The 25,552-nt window shown below is 40.8% G+C and overlaps 1 protein-coding gene across 8 annotated transcripts in view; it reads right to left on the reverse strand.

Annotated features, from left to right (window-relative positions):
* Positions 1-1,891: 1,891 nt before the first annotated feature.
* PIK3CG (phosphatidylinositol-4,5-bisphosphate 3-kinase catalytic subunit gamma) overlaps positions 1,892-25,552 on the reverse strand; it is a 39,502-nt gene continuing 15,841 nt past the window's right edge. For 5 of the 8 annotated variants that reach the window (XM_086396893.1, XM_086396890.1, XM_086396892.1 and 2 more), the window contains 2 exons: positions 24,229-24,386; positions 5,454-9,020 (listed from right to left, as the gene is read on the reverse strand). In XM_086396893.1, the coding sequence (XP_086253019.1) occupies positions 8,742-9,020; positions 24,229-24,386 (437 nt within the window). In that variant the 3' untranslated portion in view covers positions 5,454-8,741. Of the gene's footprint in view, positions 2,064-5,453; positions 9,021-19,040; positions 19,192-24,228; positions 24,387-25,552 lie in introns of those variants that run through there. The other 3 variants (XM_086396896.1, XR_015162666.1, XM_086396897.1) reach the window with 3 other exon arrangements.

Raw genomic sequence — 25,552 nt, forward strand, 5'->3', positions numbered from 1 at the left:
TTATTTTATGTAAATTTTTAATAAAGCTGATGGGAAAATATAAATAGAAATGAGTAGCCTTGTCAATTGATTCTAGTTTATCTGACTTGCCTTAGGCCTGAAAAAACCCAGGGACTAATTTGTATTGATTGGAATAACTCATCAGAGAAAGATGCTATTTAGATTTCTTTGGTATCTGATGTTGGCATAAAATAGAAATATTTTCTATTTCTATGATTTCTCCTTTGAAATCCTTTCTGGAAGACACCATACTTAGAAAGTTGTTAAGATTTCCATCATTGAAAATACTCTGAAGGGTCACAGTCCAAGGATGATGCCATTGAACTTTTCATTTATATTTCTCAAGATTCTTCAGCTTCCATTGAAAAGGAAGAGAAATGACAGCTTCTGTTTATTGAACAAAGCAATAATATAGAGCCAGACATTCTACTTAAATGCTTCATTTTCATTATTTCATTTAATCTGCACAGTCAAATCTGCAAATGAGGGACTACTGTCCTCTCAGTTTCCAGAGGAGAGGGTTGAAATTTAGAGATTGGATAGTTTTGTCAGGAGACAATCATTGCTTGAATGTGGAATGATCTAATACCAAAGTCACTTAACTGCTCTCTTTACTGCCCCACCTAATCCAAATTGCTGCTGCAGCATCTGGTTCAGACTCCCACAGAGATTATCGCCAAAATGCTGGCTTATGGTCCAGCACTTCTGCCAGGATCTCTCATCTCAGACTCCTCTCAATCTGCATAGATTAAAGGAGTCAAAACCATCTACCCAGTGAAACCTGGAGAATGTGCTCTGTCACCATGAACAGTGATTTTCTCAGCAAGGAGGTGCTTCCAAAATGAATAATGGTCTTCTCTGGTTTCCAGAACCATGAGTTGGAGAAAGGTCAGGGGTTTGGCAGTGGTTTGTGGGCATGAGGTTTCCCCGACGGACGGCCTCTGTAGTCACAGACCAGTTGTTTTGTAGCACAGGTGCTTGGTGATGACGCAAATGCAAGCTGCTGTGTTGGAGGCCAGACTGGTCCCTGATAGTTGGAGTCATATGACTGATGATGGGAGATGCTGTTCAGCCACAAACCTTGCTTGGGGCTGGAAATGATAGGGGTAGTGGTGGGTGCATTTGCAGACACTAGGCACCCATTTTAACTCTCTGAGTGTCATCAAAAGAATTCTGAGTTTGATTCTCTGAGTATAAAACTTTGATGACTGGCCATTTGCTGGGAGGACAGAGAGAAGTGCTGCTGAGATGCTGCAAAGGGATTTTATGTTCCTTAGTAGGTCTGTTTACATCTCCATTACATCCTCCAAGTCAGAGAAAAATGCGCATGATGAACCCAGACTCAGAGCTCAGCTCCCAGAAAGGAAAATTCTTACCAAAGCAGTAGGCAGTGAGATTTAAGCCACACTAATAAGCAAATGCTTATTAGATGCTAAAGCTGAAACTCCAGTACTTTGGCCACCTCTTGCGAAGAGTTGACTCATTGGAAAAGACTCTGATGCTGGGAGGGATTGGGGGCAGGAGGAAAAGGGGACGACAGAGGATGAGATGGCTGGATGGCATTACCGACTTGATGGACGTGAGTTCGATTGAACTCTGGGAGTTGGTGATGGACAGGGAGGCCTGGTATGTTGCAATTCATGGGGTCGCAAAGAGTCGGACACGACTGAGTGACTGAACTGAACTGAATAAGCAAATGTGTAGAAAAAAATCTGACATTCATGAGAAGTGAAAATGAGGCAGTTTGCACCTCTGAGGGGAGCCTTAACCGTGAGCTAGAGAGTTCAGCATGGCTGCACTGGCTGTACAGGTTTGCAGAGCTGAGAGCTCAGTCGCACAAGACATCACTTAATGATTAAAGAGAGCATCCCTGGAGGCCTCTCTCTCAAAGCATTGACATTTTAGGAGATGGATGGGGCTGTCTTAGCATAGAGCAGATAACAATCAGGCAGGGTCAGGTAAGGCAGAAGGCTTTGACAGGGTCTTCTTCATGCCAAGAGGTTTCAACAACAACGCTGATGCCAGTGCTTGATAATTATTGACTTCACATGATTGTTTTCCCTCTGAAAAACAAAATTTTCTTAGCTTTTAATGAGGCTCTATGGTAAGCTATAGGATAAGATTATCATGCAGACTGCATTTTCCCTCACAAAATGAATGACTTAATTTTTTTGCCTAGTTAAGAAATCCAACTAATAGAAACTCAAATTCCCCAAGATCCAAGAGAAAAAAATGACTGCAAGGTAAAAAATAGAGTCACTACTAATGGTTTGGTATGAGTATATCCCCCAGTCTTCAAGGCATACACAAACCTACACTTTAACTTAAATATAACTAAAGAAACACTGTCTTATTACCACGTTCATTCCTCAGCAGGTCATAGATCTACCTGGTTATCAATAGACTTTGATCTACCTTTTCAAGGGTTCATAACAGTCCATTGTAAGGATGTGATTTTACCAGTCTGCTACTGAGAGGGAATTTTCAGTTGTTTTCAATTTTTTGTTATTACAAAAAATGCTGGTAACTGTTTTTATCCAAAGTCATTTTGTTCTTGTCCAGGAATTTCTGAAAGATAAGTTCTTGAATGTGGACTTGCTGGGCTAGGGAATAGATTCCTTCTTCATGTTCTTAATTTTGACAAAATACCATATATGAATTTACCAACTTGCTCTGCTTTCAACAATGTAATAGAGTGCTCTTTCTCTCAAATTACCACTAATTCTGGGCATTACCAATATTTGTTTATTGGATGGTGAAAAGGAACTTAGGTTTTAATTTGCATTTGTTTAATCAGTAGTAATGTGGACTCTGCTGTGATGTGCTTAATAGCCACAATGCATTTTTTTGTGTATGAATTAGATGTTTTCTAATGAGATACTTATCTTTTACTTAGTGAATTATTAGAGCTTTTAAAATGCATTAATAATATAAGCACATTGTCATATATTTTGCTCACAATTCAATCTCTTTGGTAACAGCAGAAAATATAAATAGATATAGTTACCTAAATTCTGTGATCCTCCTAGCCCCCTAAACCCCACAGAATTTTTCATTATTGATACTGTATCAGTTTCCTAGGGATGGCATAACAAAACATCACAAACTGGGTGGCATAAAGCAATAAAAGTGTATTCGCTCTCAGTTCTGGAGCCTATAAAGCTGAAACCAAGGTGTTGGCAGGGCCATACTCCCTTGGAAGGTTCCAGGGGAGAATCCTTCCTTTCCTGTTCTAGTCTCTGGTAGCCCCAGGAATTCCTTGGCTTGTAGATATATCCTTGTAATCTCTAGTTCCTTCACAAGGCATTCTTCCTCCTCTTCTGTTAAGTAGATGATGGATTAGGGCCCACTTCATCTTTTTATTTAAAAAATTTTACATTCTTTTGTAAATTCCTTTCCATTATGGTTTATCTCAGGATATTGAATATAGTTATCTGTGCTATACATTAGGACATCGTTTCAGTTCAGTTCAGTCACTCAGTCATGTCCTACTCTTTGCAACCACATGGACTGCAGCACGCTAGGCCTCCCTGTCCATCACCAACTCCAGAGTTCACTCAAACTCATGTCCATTGAGTCGGTGATGCCATCCAACCTTTTCATCCTCTGTCGTCCCCTTTTCCTCCTGCCTTCGATCTCTCCCAGCATCAGGGTCTTTTCAAATGAGTCAGTTCTTGGCATCAGGTAGCCAAAGTATTGGAGTTTCAGCTTCAGCATCAGTCCTTCCAATGAATATTCAGGACTGATTTCCTTTAGGATGGACTGGTTGGATCTTCTTGCAGTCCAAGGAACTCTCAACAGTTTTCTCCAACACCACAGTTTAAAAGCATCAATTCTTTGGCGCTCAGCTTTCTTTATAGTCCAACTATCATATCCATTCATGACTACTGGAAAAGCCATAGCCTTGACTAGATGAACTTTTGTTGACAAAGTAATGTCTCTGCTTTTTATTATGCTGTCTATGTTAGCCATAGCCTTTCTTCCAAGAAGTAAGTGTCTTTTAATTTCAAGGCTGCTGTCACCATCTGCAGTGATTTTGGAGCCCCCCAAAATAAAATCTGCCACTGTTTCCACTGTTTTGCCATCTACTTACCATGAAGTGATGGGACCAGATGCCATGATCTTAGTTTTCTGAATGTTGAATTTTAAGTCAATTTTTTCACTCTTCTCTTTCATTTTCATCAAGAGGCTCTTTAGTTCTTCTTTGCTTTCTGCCATAAGGGTGGTGTCATCTGCATATCTGAGATTATTGATATTCTCCTGGCAATCTTGATTCCAGCTTGTCCTTCATCCAGCCCAGCGTTCCTCATGATGTACTCTGAATATAAGTTAAATAAGCAGGGTGACAATATACAGCCTTGATGTACTCCTTTTCCTATTTGGACCAGTCTGTTGTTCCATGTCCAGTTCTAACTGTTGCTTCCTGACCTGCATATAGGTTTCTCAAGAGGCAGATCAGGTGGTCTGGTATTCCCATCTCTTTCAGAATTTTCCACAGTTTGTTGTGATCCACTCAGCCAAAGGCTTTGGCATAGTCAATAAAACAGAAATAGATGTTTTTCTGGAACTCTCTTGCTTTTTTGATGATCCAGAGGATGTTGGCAATTTGATCTCTGGTTCCTCTGCCTTTTCTAAATCCAGCTTGAATATCTGGAAGTTCACAGTTCATGTACTGTTGAAGCCTGACCTTGTTTACACATTGTAAATACAACAGTTTACATCTACTAACTCCAAACTTCCAGTCCATCCCTCTCCCTCCCCACTCCTCCTTGGCAATGGTAAGTCTATTCTCTATGTCTGTTAGTCTGTTTGTTAGATAGGTTCATTTAAGCCATATTTTAGATTCCACATATAAGTGATATCATGTGATATCTTTCTCTTTCGGACTTACTTTACTTAGATGATAATCTCTAGTTCCTTCCATATTGCTGCAAATGGCATCATCTCACTCTTTTTATGACTGAGTAGTATTCCATCACATATATATACTATATCTTTTTATCTACTAATCTATCTATAGATGTTTAGGTTGCTTCCATGTCTTGGATGTTGTGAATAGTGCTGCAATGAACAGAGAAGTACATGTGTCTTTTTGAATTATAGTTTTGTCCAGGTAAATGTAGGGCCCTCCTCATCTTAACTTGATTACATGTGTAGACCCTATTTCCAAATAAGATCACATTCACAGATATCAGGGGTTAGGACCTCAGCATATGTTTTGGGGGGACACGCAAGCCACAACAACCCCCATCATGAAGTGTCTGCTATCACCAACAAATTATAAATGTTTTAAGGACTGGGACCCAGTCAGCTTTGTTCATATCCAATATTTAACACAGTGTCTCATAGGTAGTGGGCACTCAGTAAAGATTTATTGAAAGAAAGTATTTGAGTTTTAGGACTATCTTAACTTTCAGACATTAAAAAAAAATGCGTGCAGAGAACACAAGATATAGGATTCCTTCTTTTATTTAAATTTGCGTATAAGAATTTACAGTGGAAACACAAACTCGAGAGGATGGGGCTGTCTGGAGAGGGAGTGGACCAGCTCTCTGGATTCACTTAAGCCAAAGTATGTGCTTTAGTTCCCTAGCATCTGCCCTGAAAATGAATCTTTGATAAAATGCAGACAAGCACCTAGAATAAAACCATTTGATTGTGTGACCAGAGTTATTTGGTTGGATTAAACTTAAAATAATACACCAGGACCTTTAAAATTCCAAATTTCTTTTTTCTTTATATAGTAAAGTATAATTGAAATTTTATTTCACAGGGCAAAGGAGCCTCACTTAGCAAATAAAGGCCAGAATTTGCTCCAGAAACTTACTTTCTAAATTACTTTTCAGACTCATTTCAAAAAATAATTTTCATTTATACAGAACTAACAGCCTCCAAATTATGCTGCAGAATTCCAACATCTAAACATTTCTTTTTTAACTAATTGATCTCTTGTAAAGGATTTACCTAACAAAGTTAACTTTTTCAAAATCAAGAGTTTGCTCTAGGAGTTGATATATTTTATTAAATGTCTCCCTTCTCTCACCAGTATCACTAAAGCCAGGCAAATGCCAGGACAAGGTCTAGAATATTCTCTATGTTTTACTTTACTTTAGTGGCCATAGTCCCAGTTCCAAAGCCTTGGATCAGTGTTTAAAGGCCTAATGTACAGCCATAGAGATGAAGTATTTCAATTAGAGCAGAAGCAACATTTTTATCGGGTCCATTGTTATCTGTACTCACACAGATGTGATCTAAATGTAAGCTGAGCACCAAAGCCATTGTTCAGATATACCTGATGCCAGCTCCATAGAAAGATGACTCATGTTCTAGCACATTTTCAAAGGTATAAAAGTTATGGGCCATGTGATTCATTAGGGACAATGAAGGAAGCACACAAAGGTGATTTTTTTTATTTGCAAGTCTATAGAATTAAACCTGTACCTTCATTGGAACCTGGAAAAATTAAGCTCAAAGTGATGTGCATAGGTATAGAATCAGCATAACTGAAGGACTTGTTCACTTGAGCAAGTTTGTATACACCTGCACCAATGGGCTAAATATAAATACATCCCCTGTAATTCTTCTATCAAGATGATTGCTTCAGCAAAGCAAATAAGTGGAATCTGTGCAAGGTTTGGGCTTGACTATGGGTTACGAAATTAATGAAACATCCTCTTCTGAATGAGAAAGCATCAATCTTCCTGTTATTGAGAAAGAATGGTGGGGAATAGATGCTTTAAAAATACTATAAAATGTCCATCCTCCATTAACACAGAGGGATAAACATTTGATTACAGGTATGGTCTTATGTACAGGGAGATAAGTGTGATTTTAAAAGGATGAATTGTCAAGGAAGAGGAGCATTTTCTAGATACCTTAAGAGTCAAGGAAAGGCTCAGTGGCAAGGAACCAGTGTTTTTGAACACTGGTTGCTTGTTAGAATCTCCTGGAGGTACTTAGAAAAACAGTGATGTTTGGGCCTCATCCTAAACTAATTATAACCCAAGATGGGCACTCAGGCAGGGTATTTTTAAAGTATCCCTGGTGATTCTGATTTGCAGCTAGAGTTAAGACCTACTGGACTTTTGTGTACTCATAAAGAAAAGTTTGGTGTACACCAAAGTCCAACATGTATCTATTTAGAACATTTAAAAATTAAATATTTATTTATATCCCAGTATACTTAAACATAGGGCTTCCCAGGTGGTGCTAGAGGTAAAGAACCCACCTGCTAATGCAGGAGATGTAAGATGCAGGTTTGATCCCTAGGTCAGGAAGACCCCCTGGAGGAGGACATGGCAACTCACTCCAGTATTCTTGCCTGGAGAATCCAATGGACAGAGGAGCCTGGTGGGCTATACAGTCCATGGGGTCACAAAGAGTTGGACATGACTGAAGTGACTTAGCATGCATAATTACTTAAGCACAGACGCCATTAACAGTTATTTCTATGTCAAGTAATAACTATAGGTAATACTAAAATATTTTATAAATAATTATCTTTCTCTGTTAACACTTCCAATAAATAGTAAAATGTTTAAGAGATGAGAATAGTTTTTAAAGAAGACATTTAACTATTTTTAGGAAATTTGAAGACTGTGTCAGAGTATAAAGTTCCTTTAAGTTGTGAGATGCATAGGGCAAGTAGTGTTCTTCCTAACCTGGAGATCTTTTTAGATATTAAATATCTTCTTCCATTAAAAAAGAAAGAAAAAACTTCTCAGGCCAAAATTTAAAATTAAGGCATTTGGAAATTCATGCATATTTTCTAGACTCTCTCCTTTAATAATGTACCTTTCAAAAACCCCAACAAACATCTCTACAAGTACCTACAATTCTAGTATCCCTAGAGGAGAAATTGTTTTTCAACTAATTGTTGAGTTCCAGGGTAAATGTATTCTTGAAAATTTCACAACTCTGCATAAAGAACTTTGAGAAGGTTGGAAGTGAGGAAGAAGAGAGACAGGGGGGAAGGTGGGGAGGGCTCAGGGGGAGGAATATAAAGGCCCAGATGAGTCCCTTTGGTTATTTCCTGCTTCTGTGAGGAAGCAGGCTATCATAATTGCACTTGAGAGGTTTACTCTGTGGGCAGAGTTGAGACAAATTTTGCAATTCATAATCGTGGAACCAGAGCAGCAGATGAGGGCCAGGGCACAGAGGTTCCAATTTTCCATTTGGTGTTTGTGAGTCTCAGTGGTAATAGAATCTGATGACAAAAGACCCTGAAAAGAGGAGCTCGCTTTCCTTGCTTTTGGCACATTAGTAACATCTGCAGACACAGAGGGGATATTTAGAAGCATTAGAGGAATGAGACAAAGGTCACAATGAGCATGTGGTTTTTTTTTTTTTCCCCATAAAGAATTTGAGAAAGTCAAGGATAACCAAAATTGAGAGGAAACCCAGATGAAGAGATGTTATCAATGATTCTGAAGAATTTCAGGAAGCACCCAATAATATGATAGTCAAAACATCAGTCACAGTGAGGGGGTAATTAGGCTGTTTAAACTTAGAATGTTCTCCAACATCACTGAGACAAATGAGAAACAAACAAACCTGCAAATAAACCTAAAACTGAACAGCACTTAAACAAACAATCAGGCCGATATTTCTCCAGTGAAGAGTTCAGCTAGGAAAAGAACTATGTTTCTTAAGCGGCAGCTTTCATAATGTTCTAGGGCATTTTAAATCAAGTTCAATGACTGTTGTGCTTACTTAAAGCTTTTTAATTCTAGCCCAAAGTATTAGGCTGAATGTTTCTCTCCTTGTTTGATGCCAAGAACAAGATGTAGGAACCAGTTAAACTGCACAGTCCATCCTTTGTCCCTGCAAACTTCAATCTGATCCAGAAAATACTTTTTAGCATCCTCCTCGCTCTTCCCTACTGTTAGGGCATCCCGAATGTATTCAATATCTTCTTTGCTGGTTAACTGGGGCATTCCTGTCATCAACATCATGGAGAACAGAATGATCAGTAGGTTTGTGTGATGACGAAGGGCTAGGTAAGCCTTGACGCACACATCCTGGATAAAGGAAAAGAAAAAGCTATTAACTGTTGTTACAGTGACAAAGTAGGATAAGGACCTGCAGACTGTTTTGGAATTTACATGGCTTTCTCCTGTCCCTGTGAGAAAATCATCACAAGCAAGGCAGTCCCCTGCCTCAGATGAAAAACACTTGACAAGAACATAGACCGCTTTTACAGTCTCTGAAGCACTGTAGAGTGGTTACAAACACCTAGGGTATGCTCAAAGAAAACTGACACAGAAAGTTTCATCTTATTTCTTATTCTATCTTTTTACTTCGATTTCTTTCCTAGGGAATTGAGGGTGGACATTTCTGTAGTCTCTAAAGAGGAATGAGTCAGTTTTTGAACACCATACTGGAATCAATTAAGTTTATGTAAGCATAAGTAATGTTTGCTAAGAGCTAACGGAATCCAAAGAAGAGATGGAAATGTGGTTTTTGAGATCTAGCTAGTTTTCTTCATTTTCCAATGTGTCCTATTTTAAGAAAACAGATGAATTAACTTCTCATTGTCCGACTCTCAAAATTGTTGAATGACATTTGGAAATTTAATATAAACTCTGAATACTGAGAGAGAGTTTACAACAATGACATGGCTGCTGCCTCCTCTAAGTCTTAGAGTAGGTGACAGGTGGTTTAAACTCACTTCTGAAGCAGCAGGCATGTGCATGTCAAATTGTTCCAATGTGAAGAAAAGCTACAAGGTTCCCAGTTTTACAACATGAGGACAGCCCAACCTTTATACCATAATTTGACAAAGATGGTGTGTTACAGAAAACTGAAAGGAATAATTATGGGTTTAAATATTTTAAATAAAATACTTACTGGGTAAAGTGTTAAGAGAATAACATAGCCAACTGGGGTTTATCACAAAATTGCAAGGTAGTTCATCATAAGGTACTGGGATAAAATCCACTTTTGAGTTTTATAAAATTAACATGTAACTTAATATATAATGAACATGTAATAATGTGAAGAATTATATGAAATTACCAGTCAAGATCATTTTGAATAATGAGTTTGGGGAAAAGAAATGCATAAAATTAGAAAATTGAAGGTAAAATCATTAGTATTTACAAATAACAATTGTCTTCTAAGAACATTGAAGGAGGGAAGAACTAAAATACTATTGAAACTAGTTTTTATTAAACTAACTTTTTATGAAATTAATAAATAGAATGCTATAAGTAGGAGCTACCAGTTAGAAAGTGAAGAGAAAAGACATGCTGTGAATGCAGTCGTGTCCGACTCTTTGCTACCCCATGGACTGTAGCCTATCAGGCTCCTTCATCCATTGGATTTTCCAGGCAAGAGTACTGGAGTGGGTTGCCATTTCCTTCTCCAGGGGATCTTCCCGACCCAGGAATCGAACCCGGGTCTCCCGCATTGCGGGCAGATGCTTTACCGTCTGAGCCACCAGGGAAGTCTGAAAAACTAACTTTTTATGAAATTAATAAATAAAATGCTATAAGTAGGAGCTACCAGTTAGAAAGTGAAGAGAAAAGACATGCTGTGAATAACGGTAACAACCCCCCATGATTTCTGAGGTAAATACCTATACAAAAAACATGCAGAACTCGTTTTTTAAAGCTGTAAAAATTCACTGAAGCATGTAAAAGAAAACTTGAACATGTGAAGTGTCAAGGCATGTTCCTCACTGATAAAAGTGCTTATTATAAAGATAAATGTTTTCAGATTAATATATAAATATAATGAAATTGAATAAAAATTCTTATTAGATATTTAAACTCAGATAAGTTTTCAAGTTTGTCTGGAATAATTAGGGCCTGAGACAACATTTTGAAGAAGTATAGTAACAAAAAACAGTGCTTGCCATTAAAGCACATTATAAGGTTATGATATTTATAACTGTGTCTATTCTGTTCCAAAAAAATAATACATTTTGTGGAACAGTAGGGAAAGTTCAGAGATATCTAACTTTAAATATTATATATTACATAGTAAACATAAAATAAAGGCTACTTCTCAGATTAGTGGGGGAAATATCTATTATTTGGTCAACGGGTCTGGTACAATTGACTCATAATTTGGAGTGGGGGAGAAATAGTTTATTCCATATGATATATCAAAACAAATTCCAAAAGGATTAAACATTTAAATATAAGAAGGGGAGACTTCTCTGGTGGTCCAGCGGCTAAAACACCATGCTCTCAATGTGGGGGGCCTGGGTTCGATCCCTGGTCAGGGAAGTAGGTCCCACATGCTGCAGCTAGAGTTTGAATGCCACAAGATTCCACATTCTACAGAACAGATTGAAGATCCTGCATGCCACAACTAAGACCCAGCACAGTGAAATAAATATTTTTTAAAAAAGTAAAATTTGAAAAAAAATGTAAGAAGGGAAAATATTAATTTAAACAATCAGGAAATGAGAAAGGAAGGACTTTAAGAAGATGATTTCCAAGATGGAATTGAAATGGAAGATGGAGAGATTATGGAAACTTCTAATTTTTGAGGAAAAACAGCTATAAACAATATTAAAAGAAGCAAAAAATGAGAAAAAACATATTTGCAACATGACAGATCACTTCTTTATTCCTAGCCTTCCCCCACCCCCCATAGCTCTTACAAAGCAGTAAGAAAGAGACAAAGAGATGGCTAAAAAGGTAGGCCAAGGTTACAGTAGACCATGCATGTACGCTGTTATTTCCGTCATGTATGACTCTTCACAACATGGTCTACAGCCCGCCAGGATCCTTTGTTCATGGAATTCTGCAGGCAAGAATACTGGAGTGGGTTGCCATGCCCTCCTCCAGGGGACTTTCCCAACCCAGGGATTGAACCGCATCTCTTATGTCTCCTGCATGAGGGTTCTTTACCACTAGCGCCACCCTGGAGGACCACAGCATATCATACTACAAGATGTAAAGCCAGATAGTAAACATTTGAAAACACATGCAACTTCATTAGTCCATCAAATAAATGTAACTTAAGATGAGGTGGGAACATTCACCTACCAAACTGAAAAGTCTTTTTTTTAATTTTTAAGGATAATATCCAATGTTCTCTTTCATAAGCTGATGGTAGATGGGAATGGTTATCCTTTCACTAGCAGACAACTTACTAACATGTATCAAAAGCTTTAAAATACTTATAAATATTATAAAACTGAATTGTGATGGTTACATAACTGATACATTTGTCAAAATTCATAGAATTGTACACCTAAAAAGACTGAATTCTGTTCTCTCAATTATGTTTCAGTAAAAACTTGACTTAAAAAATGTCAGCATCTTTTTACTTGACAATTTCCAGGCTAGGAATTTACCTTAAAAATTTTTGGTTAATATTGCAGTGATTTATCTATAAGGATTTTCATTAGAACATTGTTTAATATTGTAGAAACTTGAAAGCAACCTAAATATCCTACACTTGGAGGTTGATAAGAAGGGTTTATGAAAGTTTCTGTGGCTTCATGCTCTGAAACTACTATAATGACTCTGTAGAAGGGTATATAATAAACATGTAAAAATGAGTTAAAAAGCAGGTACACAGCAACACATATAGTATAATCCCATTTTGGTAAGTGGACACAAAATATTTACATAGGAAAAAAGAATGTAAATTTACAGGCCAAAAGGTCAGTAGTGATTTTTCCTTTTGCCTTTAGAGATGGTCTTGTCTGTGTCGCCTGAATGGGGCAGTGTAACTGCAGGGATAGTGGGGGTCAGGCCTCTGTCATTCTGAATGTCGAGGCTAGATTGTGTATATATCACCCTGTCCAGATACAAAATGCCATGGACTCTTCTGGCATTTTTGAAGTCAGACAATATGTATCAAATGCCCAGCATAGAGGCTGGCCTATGGGAAGGGTTCAGTAAATGTTAATTCTCTCCCTTCCCTACCTGGAGGTGAGAGCAACTCTGTGTCTCCTCTCTGCTCAGTCACCACAAAGCAGGAGACCCATAGACCCACAGCACTGGTGGGGCTGTTCCTGCCATGACCCAGCCCATCACCCTGCCCTGGAAGCAGCCCTGGTGCATTAGCACTCTTGCATTCTTAATGACTCCACTTACAGCTGGAAATCATTGTCTTTTGCTCATCCCTAGGACCCACTGACAGCTCTCTCATCTCTTGGTAATGATACAGGCTAGAAGCAGGCTTCACCCCAGGCAACCGTCTTGTTAATGTGCCAACTTGCACACTCTTCACAAGGGCGGAAATGAGGATGCCTTCTGATTTTGAAATAGATGACATTCTGATTTTTAATCATCTTCTAGCTTTCTGTATACGGAGGGCTCTGGGCAAACCCCTGCTGTCTGAGCCCACTGTGTGGTCAAGTTTTTATCAGAATAATTTCAAGGAGGAAAATAAATCTAGAACCAGGTTATTATAACACCAATCCATAGATGCTCAGAAAATATTTAAGTGGCTCTGTACCTATCCACTAATCTTTGTAGCCACAGAGACACACATAAAGGGAAAAAACCATTCTGCTGCTCTCCAGAGTCCTTCTATATAAGGACTTTCTGCTGGCTTGAATTTATTTGGTTAATTCTAACTTTCACAGGCAAGGGCCACTTCTGTAAGAAAGACCACACACCCCATATTGGTAAGACACACTGTCTAAGTTCTGACGGGTGGTGCAGATGTAGAGATGTAGTACAGATTTAATTATCCTTTGCTTAAAGGTGTGTGGAAGTGAAGTGAAGTGAAGTTACTCAGTCGTGTCCGACTCTTTGCGACCCTATGGACTGTAGCCTACTACGCTCCTCCGCCCATGGGATTTTCCAGGCCAGAGTACTGGAGTGGGTTGCCATTTCCTTCTCCAGAGGATCTTCCTGACCCAGGGATCGAACCCAGGTCTCCCGCACTGTAGGCAGATGCTTTACCGTCTGAGCCACCAGGAAAAGGTGTGTGGGGCAGTGGCTAAAAACACAGAGTCACACTTCACTGCTTGGATTGAACTCTTGGCTTTATTACTGACAAGCTGTTTGTCATCAGAGAGGTTATTTAACCTCTCTGGACCTCAGTTTCCTCATCTCAGAATCTGAATAACAGTAACAATAACCCCACACCATGCAGTTGTGGTGAGATTCAAGTGCTGTTGTAAGCGGTTGGCTATTATTATTGACAGGATGAGCTTTTGCCTGACTGAGCACACACCTCTCAATGCTAAGGAGTTCACCTTGCCATCTAGACCTGTCCAAAATATCCCTCTGACAGCAGAGACCTAGGGGTGGGGTGAGCTGGGGAGATGAGCCCCACTCCCACCAGTGTCGATGGAGGAGGTGTCTTGGTCCTGGCCCCCGAGGTGGGCAGGATGATGGAAGCCTATGGCACCCAGCTACATCTATAGGAGGTTCTCTAGCTAGCAGGGGCTCTGATGGACACTCGCTCCTTACACTCAAACCCCAAGGGTTTGATTTTAGACTCAGATGAAGGATCTGTCCCAGCGTCTTGACCATGCTGTCTCAGCACAGGCCTCTGGTTTGAGCAGCTGTGAGGATGTGGCTTGGGGGAACTCAGGAGGAAGCACAGAATACAGAAATTGCTGGCTGTAGCAACAGAATTTCCCCTTGTGCCAGGACTGTGGGGCACTGACCTCAGGCATCTTCCTCCTATCCTTCTCAGCTGTCGGTTGAGGCTATGTACTATTGAGTGGAGGAGAAGGGGGAAGGGAAGGCCCTGATTTGGAGCACTTGGTTTAAGGCACTTGTTAACAAGTGTGAGCCTGGGGAACAGTGTAACATTATTACTGTCATTGGCTGGACCACTACTCACGAATAAGTAGATTGACCCTACATAGTACATCTGCTCTTTATTTCAGAGTTGATTCAAATACCTTAACTGACAATATCCGGAACCAAAAGAAAGATTCCTTTACAGAGCTACCCTTCTTGTAAGTCTTAGGAACAAAGGAATTCATAACCATTTCAGGGTCAACACTTTGATTTGATTCATCATCAACTTATCAGTTCACTGTACCGAAAACAAAGTCCTTTCTATGCATAATCTATTAATTTTTTAACCACCAGTGAGCTATGGCTGCTTAAATGGTCCAATGTCATGTGGAGTAGTCCTACTTTTTCTTAAAACCAAATGCCTCCATTCTCAACTAGAAACAAAGAGGAAGTGAAATACTACTGCACACAGCTACAAGAATGAGGAAGTAACCTCAGGGCCATAAAACAGAAACTCCAGAAAAAGAATTCAGCACTGAGAGGAGAGGGAAAAACAACACTCACAAATACTTGTCAATGAGAAAGAAATGTTCTCACCCTCCTAGTTTTCCAATGTGGCCTCTATCTGTTAGAGGAAGGAGATAAGGGGAAAATGATATTTCATTTGAAGAAGATTTCATTTCTTTAAATAAGAATCAATCACTTGACTCAGCAATGCCTTTAGAAGTTATTTTGGCAAAACAGAGAAGATCACTAATTAGCAGACCTAACAATGTAGGAATCTGGTAAATCCGAAAGAAGAGTGTGTCCAACTCTTTGCTGTGCATTTGCAGAGTTTGACTTAGGATTGTTGTAAGGACTTAGAAATGATTCCCAGACTAGCTCTGTCTACCAGGGGAAGGGCTGTATTGCCTTCTTCTCAAGTACTTGGCTAGGCACTCATTAGAAATCTAAAGGTTACAATTAAACTGTTCTACTTTAAATATTCTAAATAGACAGTATGTAAGGGTGTGTGCGTCTGTGTATTTGTCTTTTAGCTTTGTTCCAAAAGAGGGTTGAAGGTGGATTATTTAGATACATAAGAGTCACAATAACATTAATTAGAAGTGGGTAGTAAAAGCAAAGGGAATAACACGGGAAATGATCCACAATGGGTTTGGAAAAGAGACTAATTTAAAACTATATATCACAAATCCTACAGACTTGCTAAGAGCAGCCTTCAAATAAATCTTCAGTCAAAAGGAAAGGTGAATCTGTTACTTCATCCAATGTTCAGAAGATTAAAAAAAAATCTATTTGTTTAGGAGAAACACAGCTTTTCTGGAGACCAAGACCTGATAGAACTTTTGCAAGAGGATCTTTATAAGGAGTACACTTTGTAACATGGTGAATAATGTTCTCGATAATATTCTGATGGTAGACAAAACATTTCTCTAAGAGAAACTAAACACAGAGAAGGATGCCAGTTGGAAGGTTACTCTTGATAAATGTTTAGAAGAAAAGGGGTCTGATCTTAGGAATGGAGTGACATCGCATGCTGGTGGATTAATGCACAAATCCAAACCAAGGCCATCTCTCCAGTCTTGTATTCCTATCTTTTCCAGAAAAGTGATAAAATTCAGGAAAGCTTATCTTAAGTTCCAGCAATTCTACAAGCCCATGCAAGCCTGTATCTGGCAGAGAAGTCACTCCAGCATATTCCAGCTCCTACCCATGGCTGATGCAAACCCTTCTCTGAGGGCATCTTCCCATGGAGAGAGTGAAGAAAGGGTGAAACTTCAGGCTTCAGACCTGGGTGGAGGAGGCTGAGCTCCACGCCGTTAGTGGGCTAGGGTACAGATCCCGAGAGGAGGCAGATCCTTTATCAACTCAGTATAGTATGAGCAATTCAATAGATAAACTCATCTCCCTGTTGAGCTATAATAGGCCTTGATCACATTAATTTGTGATGAATCAATTGAGCTCCAAGAGGTTTCTTTGCTTGGCTCTCTACCCCGCCCCGCCACCACCCCCCCCCCCCACCCCCGCCCAATCCAGCCAATTCACTGCTTCAGATTGGACACAAAGTTCCCTCCTTGACTCAAATTCTGCTATACTCTCCCACATATACCTAGGTTCCCCAGACAACTATATTTTTTGTTCATAAAATATTGATACTAAATAATAACTCCATGCCCTTTCTCATGTTTTTTCTGCCTGGCTGTGCCCTCCCTGCATCTGCTTGGCAAAATACACGTGAAATCAGATCTTAAGGCCTCGGATGAAACACTTCCTTCATTGCCACACCCCTCTTCTACCCCCCAGGGCAGGAGTCATTGTTCCCTCTGCAAACCTTGGGTAAAACCCTAAACCAGAGAGCTGTGTGAGCATCTCTTTTGTGGGTGCGCTGGGCCGATCCTCTGCTCATGTCAGCTGGGCCCAGCAGTGCGACCGCCACACCACTAATAATCTGCCAGTGCATGATGAATGAATCCTTTCTGTGCCAAAGCCAAGTTAAGTGTGGGGCAAGACTCACTGCTTTAAAATTAGGGTGGAGACTTCCCTGGTGGTCCAGTGGTTAGGACTCCACTTTCCAATGCAGGGGGTGTGGGTTCAGTCCCTGTTCGGGAAGCTAAGATCCCACATGTCATGTGGCCAAAAAGCCAAACCATAAAACTGAAACAATATTGTAACAAATTCGATAAAGATTTTAAACAAATGGTCCACGCCAAAAAAAAAAAAAAATAAAAAAAAATAAAATGAGGTGAATCAGGGACCAGTCATATATAAAGAGGGTTAAACTGTAAAGGTGCAAGCCTTGCCTGGACCTCGTACAGGTCCCGAAAGGTAGTTATGTGTTGAATGGGTGTATCCTCATGGAGCAGGAGAAACAGTGCCTGGTGACTCCAACAGGATGGAGCAGGAGGCTGAGAAAGCCCGGTCTGGCAGGCAACAGGTATAGACAATCAGAGGTGTAGACAAATGCAGGGGTCACCGCACAAGGAAGGGATTGGGAGCCTAGGACGGGGGAGTGATGGTGAGGTGGCCTCAGTTCTCAGAGGAGTGTCGGATGCTGGGGTCTCTGTGGTGCCCTGGTCCCTGTGGCTGGAGTCAGGGAGAGCACGTGACTCTCCACCAAGGCAGCAGCAGGAGGGAGCATGGTCCCAGTTTTAGAGGCAAGTAAACAGGCAGGGCTAACATGTTAATAGGAAAAGCCTCAGCTTTTCCTATAATAGCTTGTGATCTGAGATAAGAATGAGACCACAGCAGAAATGGATTTTGAATAAAAGTTCCTAGGCATTGGAGCTGGGACTCTGTGTAGCGACTTGGTGCAGGGCTGAGCCTGATGGTTGAGGAGCCTGGGGATGCCCTGGCTTGGGAACAGCCTGTGGTGGCAACACAGCAGGACCTCATATATTAAAGCAACACCATGAATAGGCTCCAGATCTCTCTCTTATCAAACCCTTCTGAAGAGTGACACCTAGGGGCGAGTGCCTTTTAAGTATGCTTATCACCACCCGTATGTGAACTGTGCATGTGAAGAGGTTATCTGACTCCCTTGACTTCTTCAGCTCCATCTGACACACATTTGCTAAGTGCCGACTGTGTGCAAAGAACATCTTCAAAATGCTTGCCTCCACAAGGCCAAGTTTCATTCTCCTTGCGAATGATATTGAATGTACACTCTAGGTCTATACTGCATGTCCTATTGGCATGACTACTGCTCTGATGGGGGTAGAGGGTAGTCATGTTTATGTCAGTAAGGAAATCTCTACAACCGTGATTAAGCATCAGATGACATTTACATGTCTGTATTATTTACCAAAACATTAGGTTTCATAATTAGGCTTACTTCCTCTCTGGATGTATGGTATTTAAAATACATTGTAAAGGTTTATTAACTAACATCCAGGCAATGGCAGCCTGTGAATCTGTGCCTGTCACCACTTCATAAACTCACTAAATACAATGAATTGTGGGGAAGGAAGAAACCTGAGGGGTTCCCTAGTCTCATCTAACTCCTCCTGGGGCAGAAATTGCTCCTCTACCAACTGGTACCACGTGCAGGATGCAGGTCAGACGTGGTCCTGTTGTGATGGATCCTCGGAAGGCAACAGGCAGGGGGCTGTGGCTGGGATAACACCAGGGACCTCATCTAGAAGGGCAGTGAAGGATGTTCTAGGGAGGAGGCCCGAGCATGGGGCAGCTGAACTGGGTGGAAAAGCAGAGGAAGGCCTTCTGGACCCGGTGAGAGAAGGCAGGTGAGAGCCGTAGGGTAAGGCTGGAGGGGGGCAGGGTCTCTGAGGAACAGCGTCTGGCAGGGCAAGCTTAGATGTTCAGATTTAATTCAAAATGAGATGAGAAGCCACTAAACAGTTTAAGGAAAGGGAGTAACACTGTGTCTGGTTCTTAGGTTCAGTTTTTAACCAAATTCTGATTCATTCGGTCTTGAAGGTGATAGCGGTTGAAATGGGATTAGAAGTCAGATTCAAACTCAAATGCAGCATTTTTCCAATTACAATGTTCTCTCCTCATTCTTTTCCTAATCCAAATGACAAAAGAGAAGTAAAAAGTTTGAAATATTTAAAGCTACAATGATACCATTGATGAAAGAGCTTGTTTAGGTAAAAGACAAAATGCTTAATAGAATAAAGGAAACAATAGAAAGTTGAAATGCCAGGCTAGAAGTACAGGCTAGAAAAAAGATTGCTGGGAGAAATATCAATAACCTCAGATATGCAGATGACACCACTCTTATGGCAGAAAGTGAAGAGGAACTAAAGAGCCTCTTGATGAAAGTGAAAGAGGAGAGTGAAAAAGCTGGCGTAAAACTCAACATTCAAAAAACTAAGGTCATGGCATCTGATCCCATCACTTCATGACAAATAGATGGGGAACCAATGGAAACAGTGAGAGTCTTTATTTTCTTGGGCTCCAAAATCACTGCAGACGGTGACTGCAGCCATGAAATTAAAAGACACTTGCTCCTTGGAAGAAAAGCTATGGCTAACCTAGACAGCATATTAAAAAGTAGAGACATTACTTTGCCAACAAAGGTCTGTCTAGTCAAAGCTAGGATTTTTCCAGTGGTCATGTATGGATGTGAGAGTTGGACCATAAAGAAGGCTGAGCACCGAAGAATTGATGCCTTTGAACTGTGGTGTTGGAGAAGACTTTTGGGAGTCCCTTGGACTGCAAGGAGATCAAATCAGTCAATCCTGAAGGAGATCAATCCTGAATATTCATTGGAAGGACTGATGCTGAAGCTGAAGCTCCAATACTTTGGCGACCTGATGCGAAGAGCTGACTCATTGGGAAAAAACTCTGATGCTAGGAAAGATTGAAGGCAGGAGAAGGTGATGACAGAGGATGAGATAGTTGGATGGCATCACTAACGCAATGGACTTGAGTTTGAGCAAGCTTCAGAAGATGGTGATGGACAGGGAAGCCTGGCATGCTGGAGTCCATGGGGTGGCAAAGAGTCGGACATGACTGAGTGACTGAACAACAACATCAACTAAAATGTTGGCAGTGTTTTTTTTGGAAGGTGGGATAGTGGGCAGCATTTTATATCCTGATATTTTTAATATTTTATTGGCTTTTGTTTTTTTTTAAGGAAACATTTACTATTTTTAAAATTTAGGGGACTTCCCTGGTGGTCCACTGGTTAAGACTCCACACTTCCAATGCAGGGGGTGTGGGTTCCATCCTGGGTTGGAGAACTAGGATCTCATATGCTACGTGACCAAAAAACAAAATTAAAATTTAGGAAAAAACCCTGCATTCTTACATAAAGTAAATGGAAGCCAAATTTCATTTTCCAGTGATATCAATGTATTTTTTTGGAGTATGTTCTATAATTGTTCAGGGACATTTCACACAAAATGACCCTTAAATATACCACCAGTGGGAAAACCATTTTTTTTTAATCTCTTTAGTAAGGGAGAGTTATTTCCCCCCATGCAGAGAATTTATTGATCAAAATCATCATCATTGCAACATATCTGTTTAGCACCCTGTGTGTAGGGTGCTACTGAAAGCAAACGGATGATCTTGGGTTCAAGTAGTGGGTCTTGGTGTGTCTTATTACAGCTTGTTCCTGAACTCTGCCCTATTCTATAAATGACTCATGAATCTGGTCCTAGGTTCGACCAGCTACATCGGAAAGGAGAGGGGGTGGGACAGAGCCACACTTTCCTTTTCAGTTCCCCTGACTCCAGTCCTCTCATCACAAACTCAGTAGGCTTTTCCGTCTTGGTGGAGCAGGCTCCCCTCACCCTTGACAAAAATGGGTCAGCTCTTTAAGATGATTCAAATGTGCTGCGTGCATTCATGAACCTTAACAATTCAAATTTAGTGGTTCGCTGGAACCAAGGACACCTTTCCTTCAAAGAATAAATATATATGACGCTTCTTACCCAACCTAGAAATGGCAGCTTTGTCATACAAGATCCTTGGATGTTCTTTAGAGAGTTGGAAGATGCTCCCCTTCCCTGACCTTGCAGGACTTCATCTCAAAAAGGAGCACAAGGTGAGAAACAGAAAATATTCTAGAAGGCTTAATAGTATGTAAACACACACACACACACACACACACACACACACGAACACAACTGTCAGCAGGTCTGAGTCAAATGATGAAAAAACTTGCTGCTCATCTTTGTCAAGCTGGAAATTTTAGAAATTCTGCATATGTAACATTGTATATATACATGTATAACGTGCATTTAGCTGCCGTTTTCCTCTTGAGAGTGAGGAGAGGAAAAGGTGGGGAGACCAGCAGAGAAGAGGGCAGGCTGGGCAGGCAGAACAAGCAGAGCTCAGACCCCTACTTGCTCCTTAACAGGAACAGTGCTATTTTTCATGTTTTCTATATTATAGTGCTGCTGAGATCTCATTTCACAGAGGGCTTCTCATCCTAAAAGTGTTCAAAGTTTGAAGAGCTGCTGTTATATATGTGACAATGGAGGTCTTGTTGATTGAGTTCCTGCTGTATTCTGGGTCCTGAACCAAGCATTCTACATATTTCATGTAAATAATCCCTAAAAACCCTACTTGAGGTGGGTCTTAGAGTTCCCACCCCACAGAGGAGGAAACCGAGGTTCTGAAAGGATAGGTAATTCATAGGTTTTAAGCAGCAGAGCCAAGATGCACACTAACGTTGGTCTGCTCCAAAGCCCATCCTTTCAACTACAATGCCATGCTGATCTGTTTAAGGTTCATTTACAGGCACTTAAAGAGTATAAAGTGTCTGCCTACAATTTCGGAGATCCGGATTCAATCCCTGGGTCGGGAAGATCTCCTGGAGAAGGAAATGGTACCCCACTCCAGTATTCTTGCCTGGAAAATCCCATGGATGGAAGAGCTTGGTAGGCTACAGTCCATGGGGTTGCAAAGAGTCGGACACAACTGAGTGACTTCACTTCACTTATAGAGTACGCCAGTACTGTAAAACAATCATAGATAAATACAGTAAAATTGACAAAGGTATGTTTTTGGCAGTACACATGCCCCTAGAATGTTGCTTTAATGAAAGCAGTTCTAATGGCTCAAAAACAAGCTTTCGGTCACAGAGGATGTAGAAATGCTTCTAGACTGAAGGGACAGACTCCCTGCAAAGAATTGTTGCTTTGGGAGGAAGCTGTCCGGACAGGGAGTGAGCCTGTTTGTGGCCTCCCCAAACCCCAAGTCTTTTCATTAAAGAATATTTTGAAACTTAAAAATGACAACAAGGAAGACTAAAGGGGAAGGATTGCTGGGATTGGTGGGGTGATACAGGCACTATAGGATGGGAATTTTGTCAACAATAGTTCAGATGAGCAGTCATTTTAGGGACAACCCTTGGCCAGAAGGAAGAGAACATACATAGAGAAATACGGAGAGACTGTTGTGAGGTCAATATCCTCGTGTCTGTCTGTTTAAATGGCACTATTGCTGCTGTGTTTGTTCAAAGCAGATGAACCCCATCTCCAGAAGATGAGAAATGAGCATTTATTATTTGTTGCTATTGTTTAGTTTCTAAGTCATGTCCAACTTTTTTGCTGCCCCATGGACTCTAGCCTGCCAGGCTCCTCTGTGCATGAAATTCTCCAGGCAAGAAAACTAGAGTGGGTTGCCATTTCCGCCTCTAGGGGATCTTCCCATCCCAGGGATCGAACCAGCAGCTCCTGCACTGCAGGTGGGTTCTTTACCACTGAGCTACCTGGGAAGCCCTAAATGAGTATTCCCCCCCTCCAGGCCCCTCCTGCTTTAAATTAAATAGTAAAACTCTTGCAGGTTGTGTGTGTTTGTGTAACCATTTTTCTCTTCCAGAAAGCTGTCACAATATGTGATTTTTTTTTTAACCTTAAAGAAAAACAGGACTGAAATGTGTCAAATCCCTGGAAACAGTCTGCATCCCAGTTGAGTTTACGCAGAAAAACACTAGTCCTGAGACCATCTGGCCACAGAGATCTCAGTTTCTCTGACAACACCCCTGGTGCTGTGGAAGGGGAAGTCCGGTAACCACCACATCGAAAATCAGCCGGGAGAACAAACAAGCACAGGCAGGTTTCAAAACAATACATTCCAGTTCCTGTTCCCCTGAATGCCAAGGCCCATGTCATCTCCCAAGGTTAATATGAGCCTCAAGAGGACACTCAGAAAAGAGAGTGAGTCCTGAAATGCTGGATGCCGATCAAACCATGTTTCAAAGGTGTTAAGAGGGAGGCTGTTTAAAGGGAGCTTGAGACCAACATGCTTGTAAAGTAATCACTTGTTGCCTCTGCTGGTCTGGTTTGTGTTTTGATGGCTTTAAAACTAGGCGTATTGCAATAGTCATGACAACTTTTCTGAGTTCATTCACAGGTATTACATTTGAAAGAGCAAACATTTTACTCCTCGGGTATTTGAAATACTATTTGATAGTCAAAAGTGGATGTAGACCAGGAAGGAATAAAAGAGAAAGTCAAGTGTGGACATCCTTAGAGAAATGGGAGACCCACGGAGGAGTGGGTGGACAGGTGAGCGGGACAACCCAAAGCTCTTGGGACAACCTATAATAGAGCTGACAGGGTTTCCAATGAGAGAAGGGACCTTCCTTTACAGAAAGAGACAAGCAAGAATTCCTTGTGTTATTAATAGTAACTGATAAATACACACCTGGAGCAAAAATCAAGAGAAGCTCACCATCATTGGTGAGTCCTGAAAAGACATGTAAAAGCTGGATCTTCTAGGCAGCATCTTGATTAGGTAAATATTCAAAGGCTAAACCTGCCTGCCAGGAGTTCTTCCTAAAAGCCCTCTCTTCAGGGCCACATCATCCTGCTATATATCAATGGGACTATACTAACCAGTCCCATTGATGATGGAATACTCCTACTTGCTGTTTGGTTTTAGGAGAGGGTGACTGAGAAGCATTATTTTGCACTTGGGGAAGGGACAGAAGAGACTGGGAGGCGGTTGGGCGTGGGGGGCTGGGGGAGTCATGTGAGAAGCGGGTGGGCAGAGGCAAGAGGAGACTCAGAGCAAAGTGAGAGGTGAGGGCTGCAGCACCATCTGGTTGGTGTTCCCAGCAGGCAGTCAAGAGGGAAGCAATTACCTGAAATTTCTGGAAGTGTAGACTTGTCTTCTTTCCAGAAGTCCCCATCACAAACAGGAAGTCTGGAGTTAGCACGAATGGCACTCTCTCTTTATTAATGCCCAGGAAACTTTTATAATTCCCAAGAATGTGCCCAAAGTCAATATGAAATAGATTTCCTTAAGAGAAGGAAATGTCTGACGTCATTATACCAGCAAACAACACACTGGTCTGTTCATTTCTTGACATATTTTGCAGTTGACTGAAAATGAGCTATCTTGGGTGTGAGAGCTATTTTTACTCTGCTTGTGATATATTTTGTCTTAGCAGGTGTGTGCTGTAAGTAGCCACAAAGCACTCTTTGAAACATGCATAGTTTTGATATCCTTCTGATGCTCTTTAAATGACAGCCAAATACCATTAAAAAAATTCTCATCTCAGAACTATTCTTACAAATATAAATCCAAACTCTGGCGTATATATGTCATCATTATGCCCAAGACTCTCTTACACCCTTTATGGAACTCAGGAGAGACAGATGTCTCACTCTTACAAATAAAACATTTGAATTTCCTTTGGGTCAGTTTCTACCACTGTCACCATCACAACTCCCTTCATCTCTTTTCATTTATTCAGCCCTCTGTCATCTGAATGGTCCATAAGTGCATTATCTCTTGATTCCCAAGGATAATCAACAATTTACTCCAATACGGTGTTGTTGTTTTTTTCTTTTTCCCCAGGCTTCACTCTTAAATTGGGGCTTCCCTCGTGGCTCAGATGGTAAAGAATCAAATTTCTTAGAGAAAAATGTCATGGCATGCCACCAACACTGACCACTGTTTGACAGTGAACCAGAAAGGACGGATAAGTTAGGAAGGTGCAGCATTTTAGATTTAAGGGCACCAGTGACTTTAAAAACATCTTATTTATTTGATTGAGCAGCATGTGGGATCTTAGTCCCTCTACTTGGGATCAAACCTGTGCTCTCTGCATTGGAAGAATGGAGTCCAACCACTGGACCCCCAGCAAAGTCCCTTACTGGTGACTTTTTTGTTGCTCCTCTGTACCATCTGACATTGTTGATCATATCCACCTTCCTAGCTTTCCAGCTACTGTCCAGCTTGTCCTTCTGAAGTCTCCTTTCCCATATCTTCTTCCATTACTCACTCCTGGGTACCCCCCGCTAGGCTGATCACAGCCTCTGTGTCCCTACACAATAATGACTTCCAGATCTGTGCTCCAACCTTGACTTCCATTTAAAAATTACTCTGTGCTGAGTGGGGGAGGGGAGGTGGGTAGGGTGAGGCTGGGAAGTTGGTATTTAATGAGTTCCCATTAGGTAAGA

Source organism: Bos grunniens, chromosome 4 (genome assembly GCF_055505025.1).
Source record: "Bos grunniens cultivar Pamir isolate PY7600 chromosome 4, Bosgru_T2T1.0, whole genome shotgun sequence".
Classification (NCBI taxonomy): domain Eukaryota; kingdom Metazoa; phylum Chordata; class Mammalia; order Artiodactyla; family Bovidae; genus Bos; species Bos grunniens.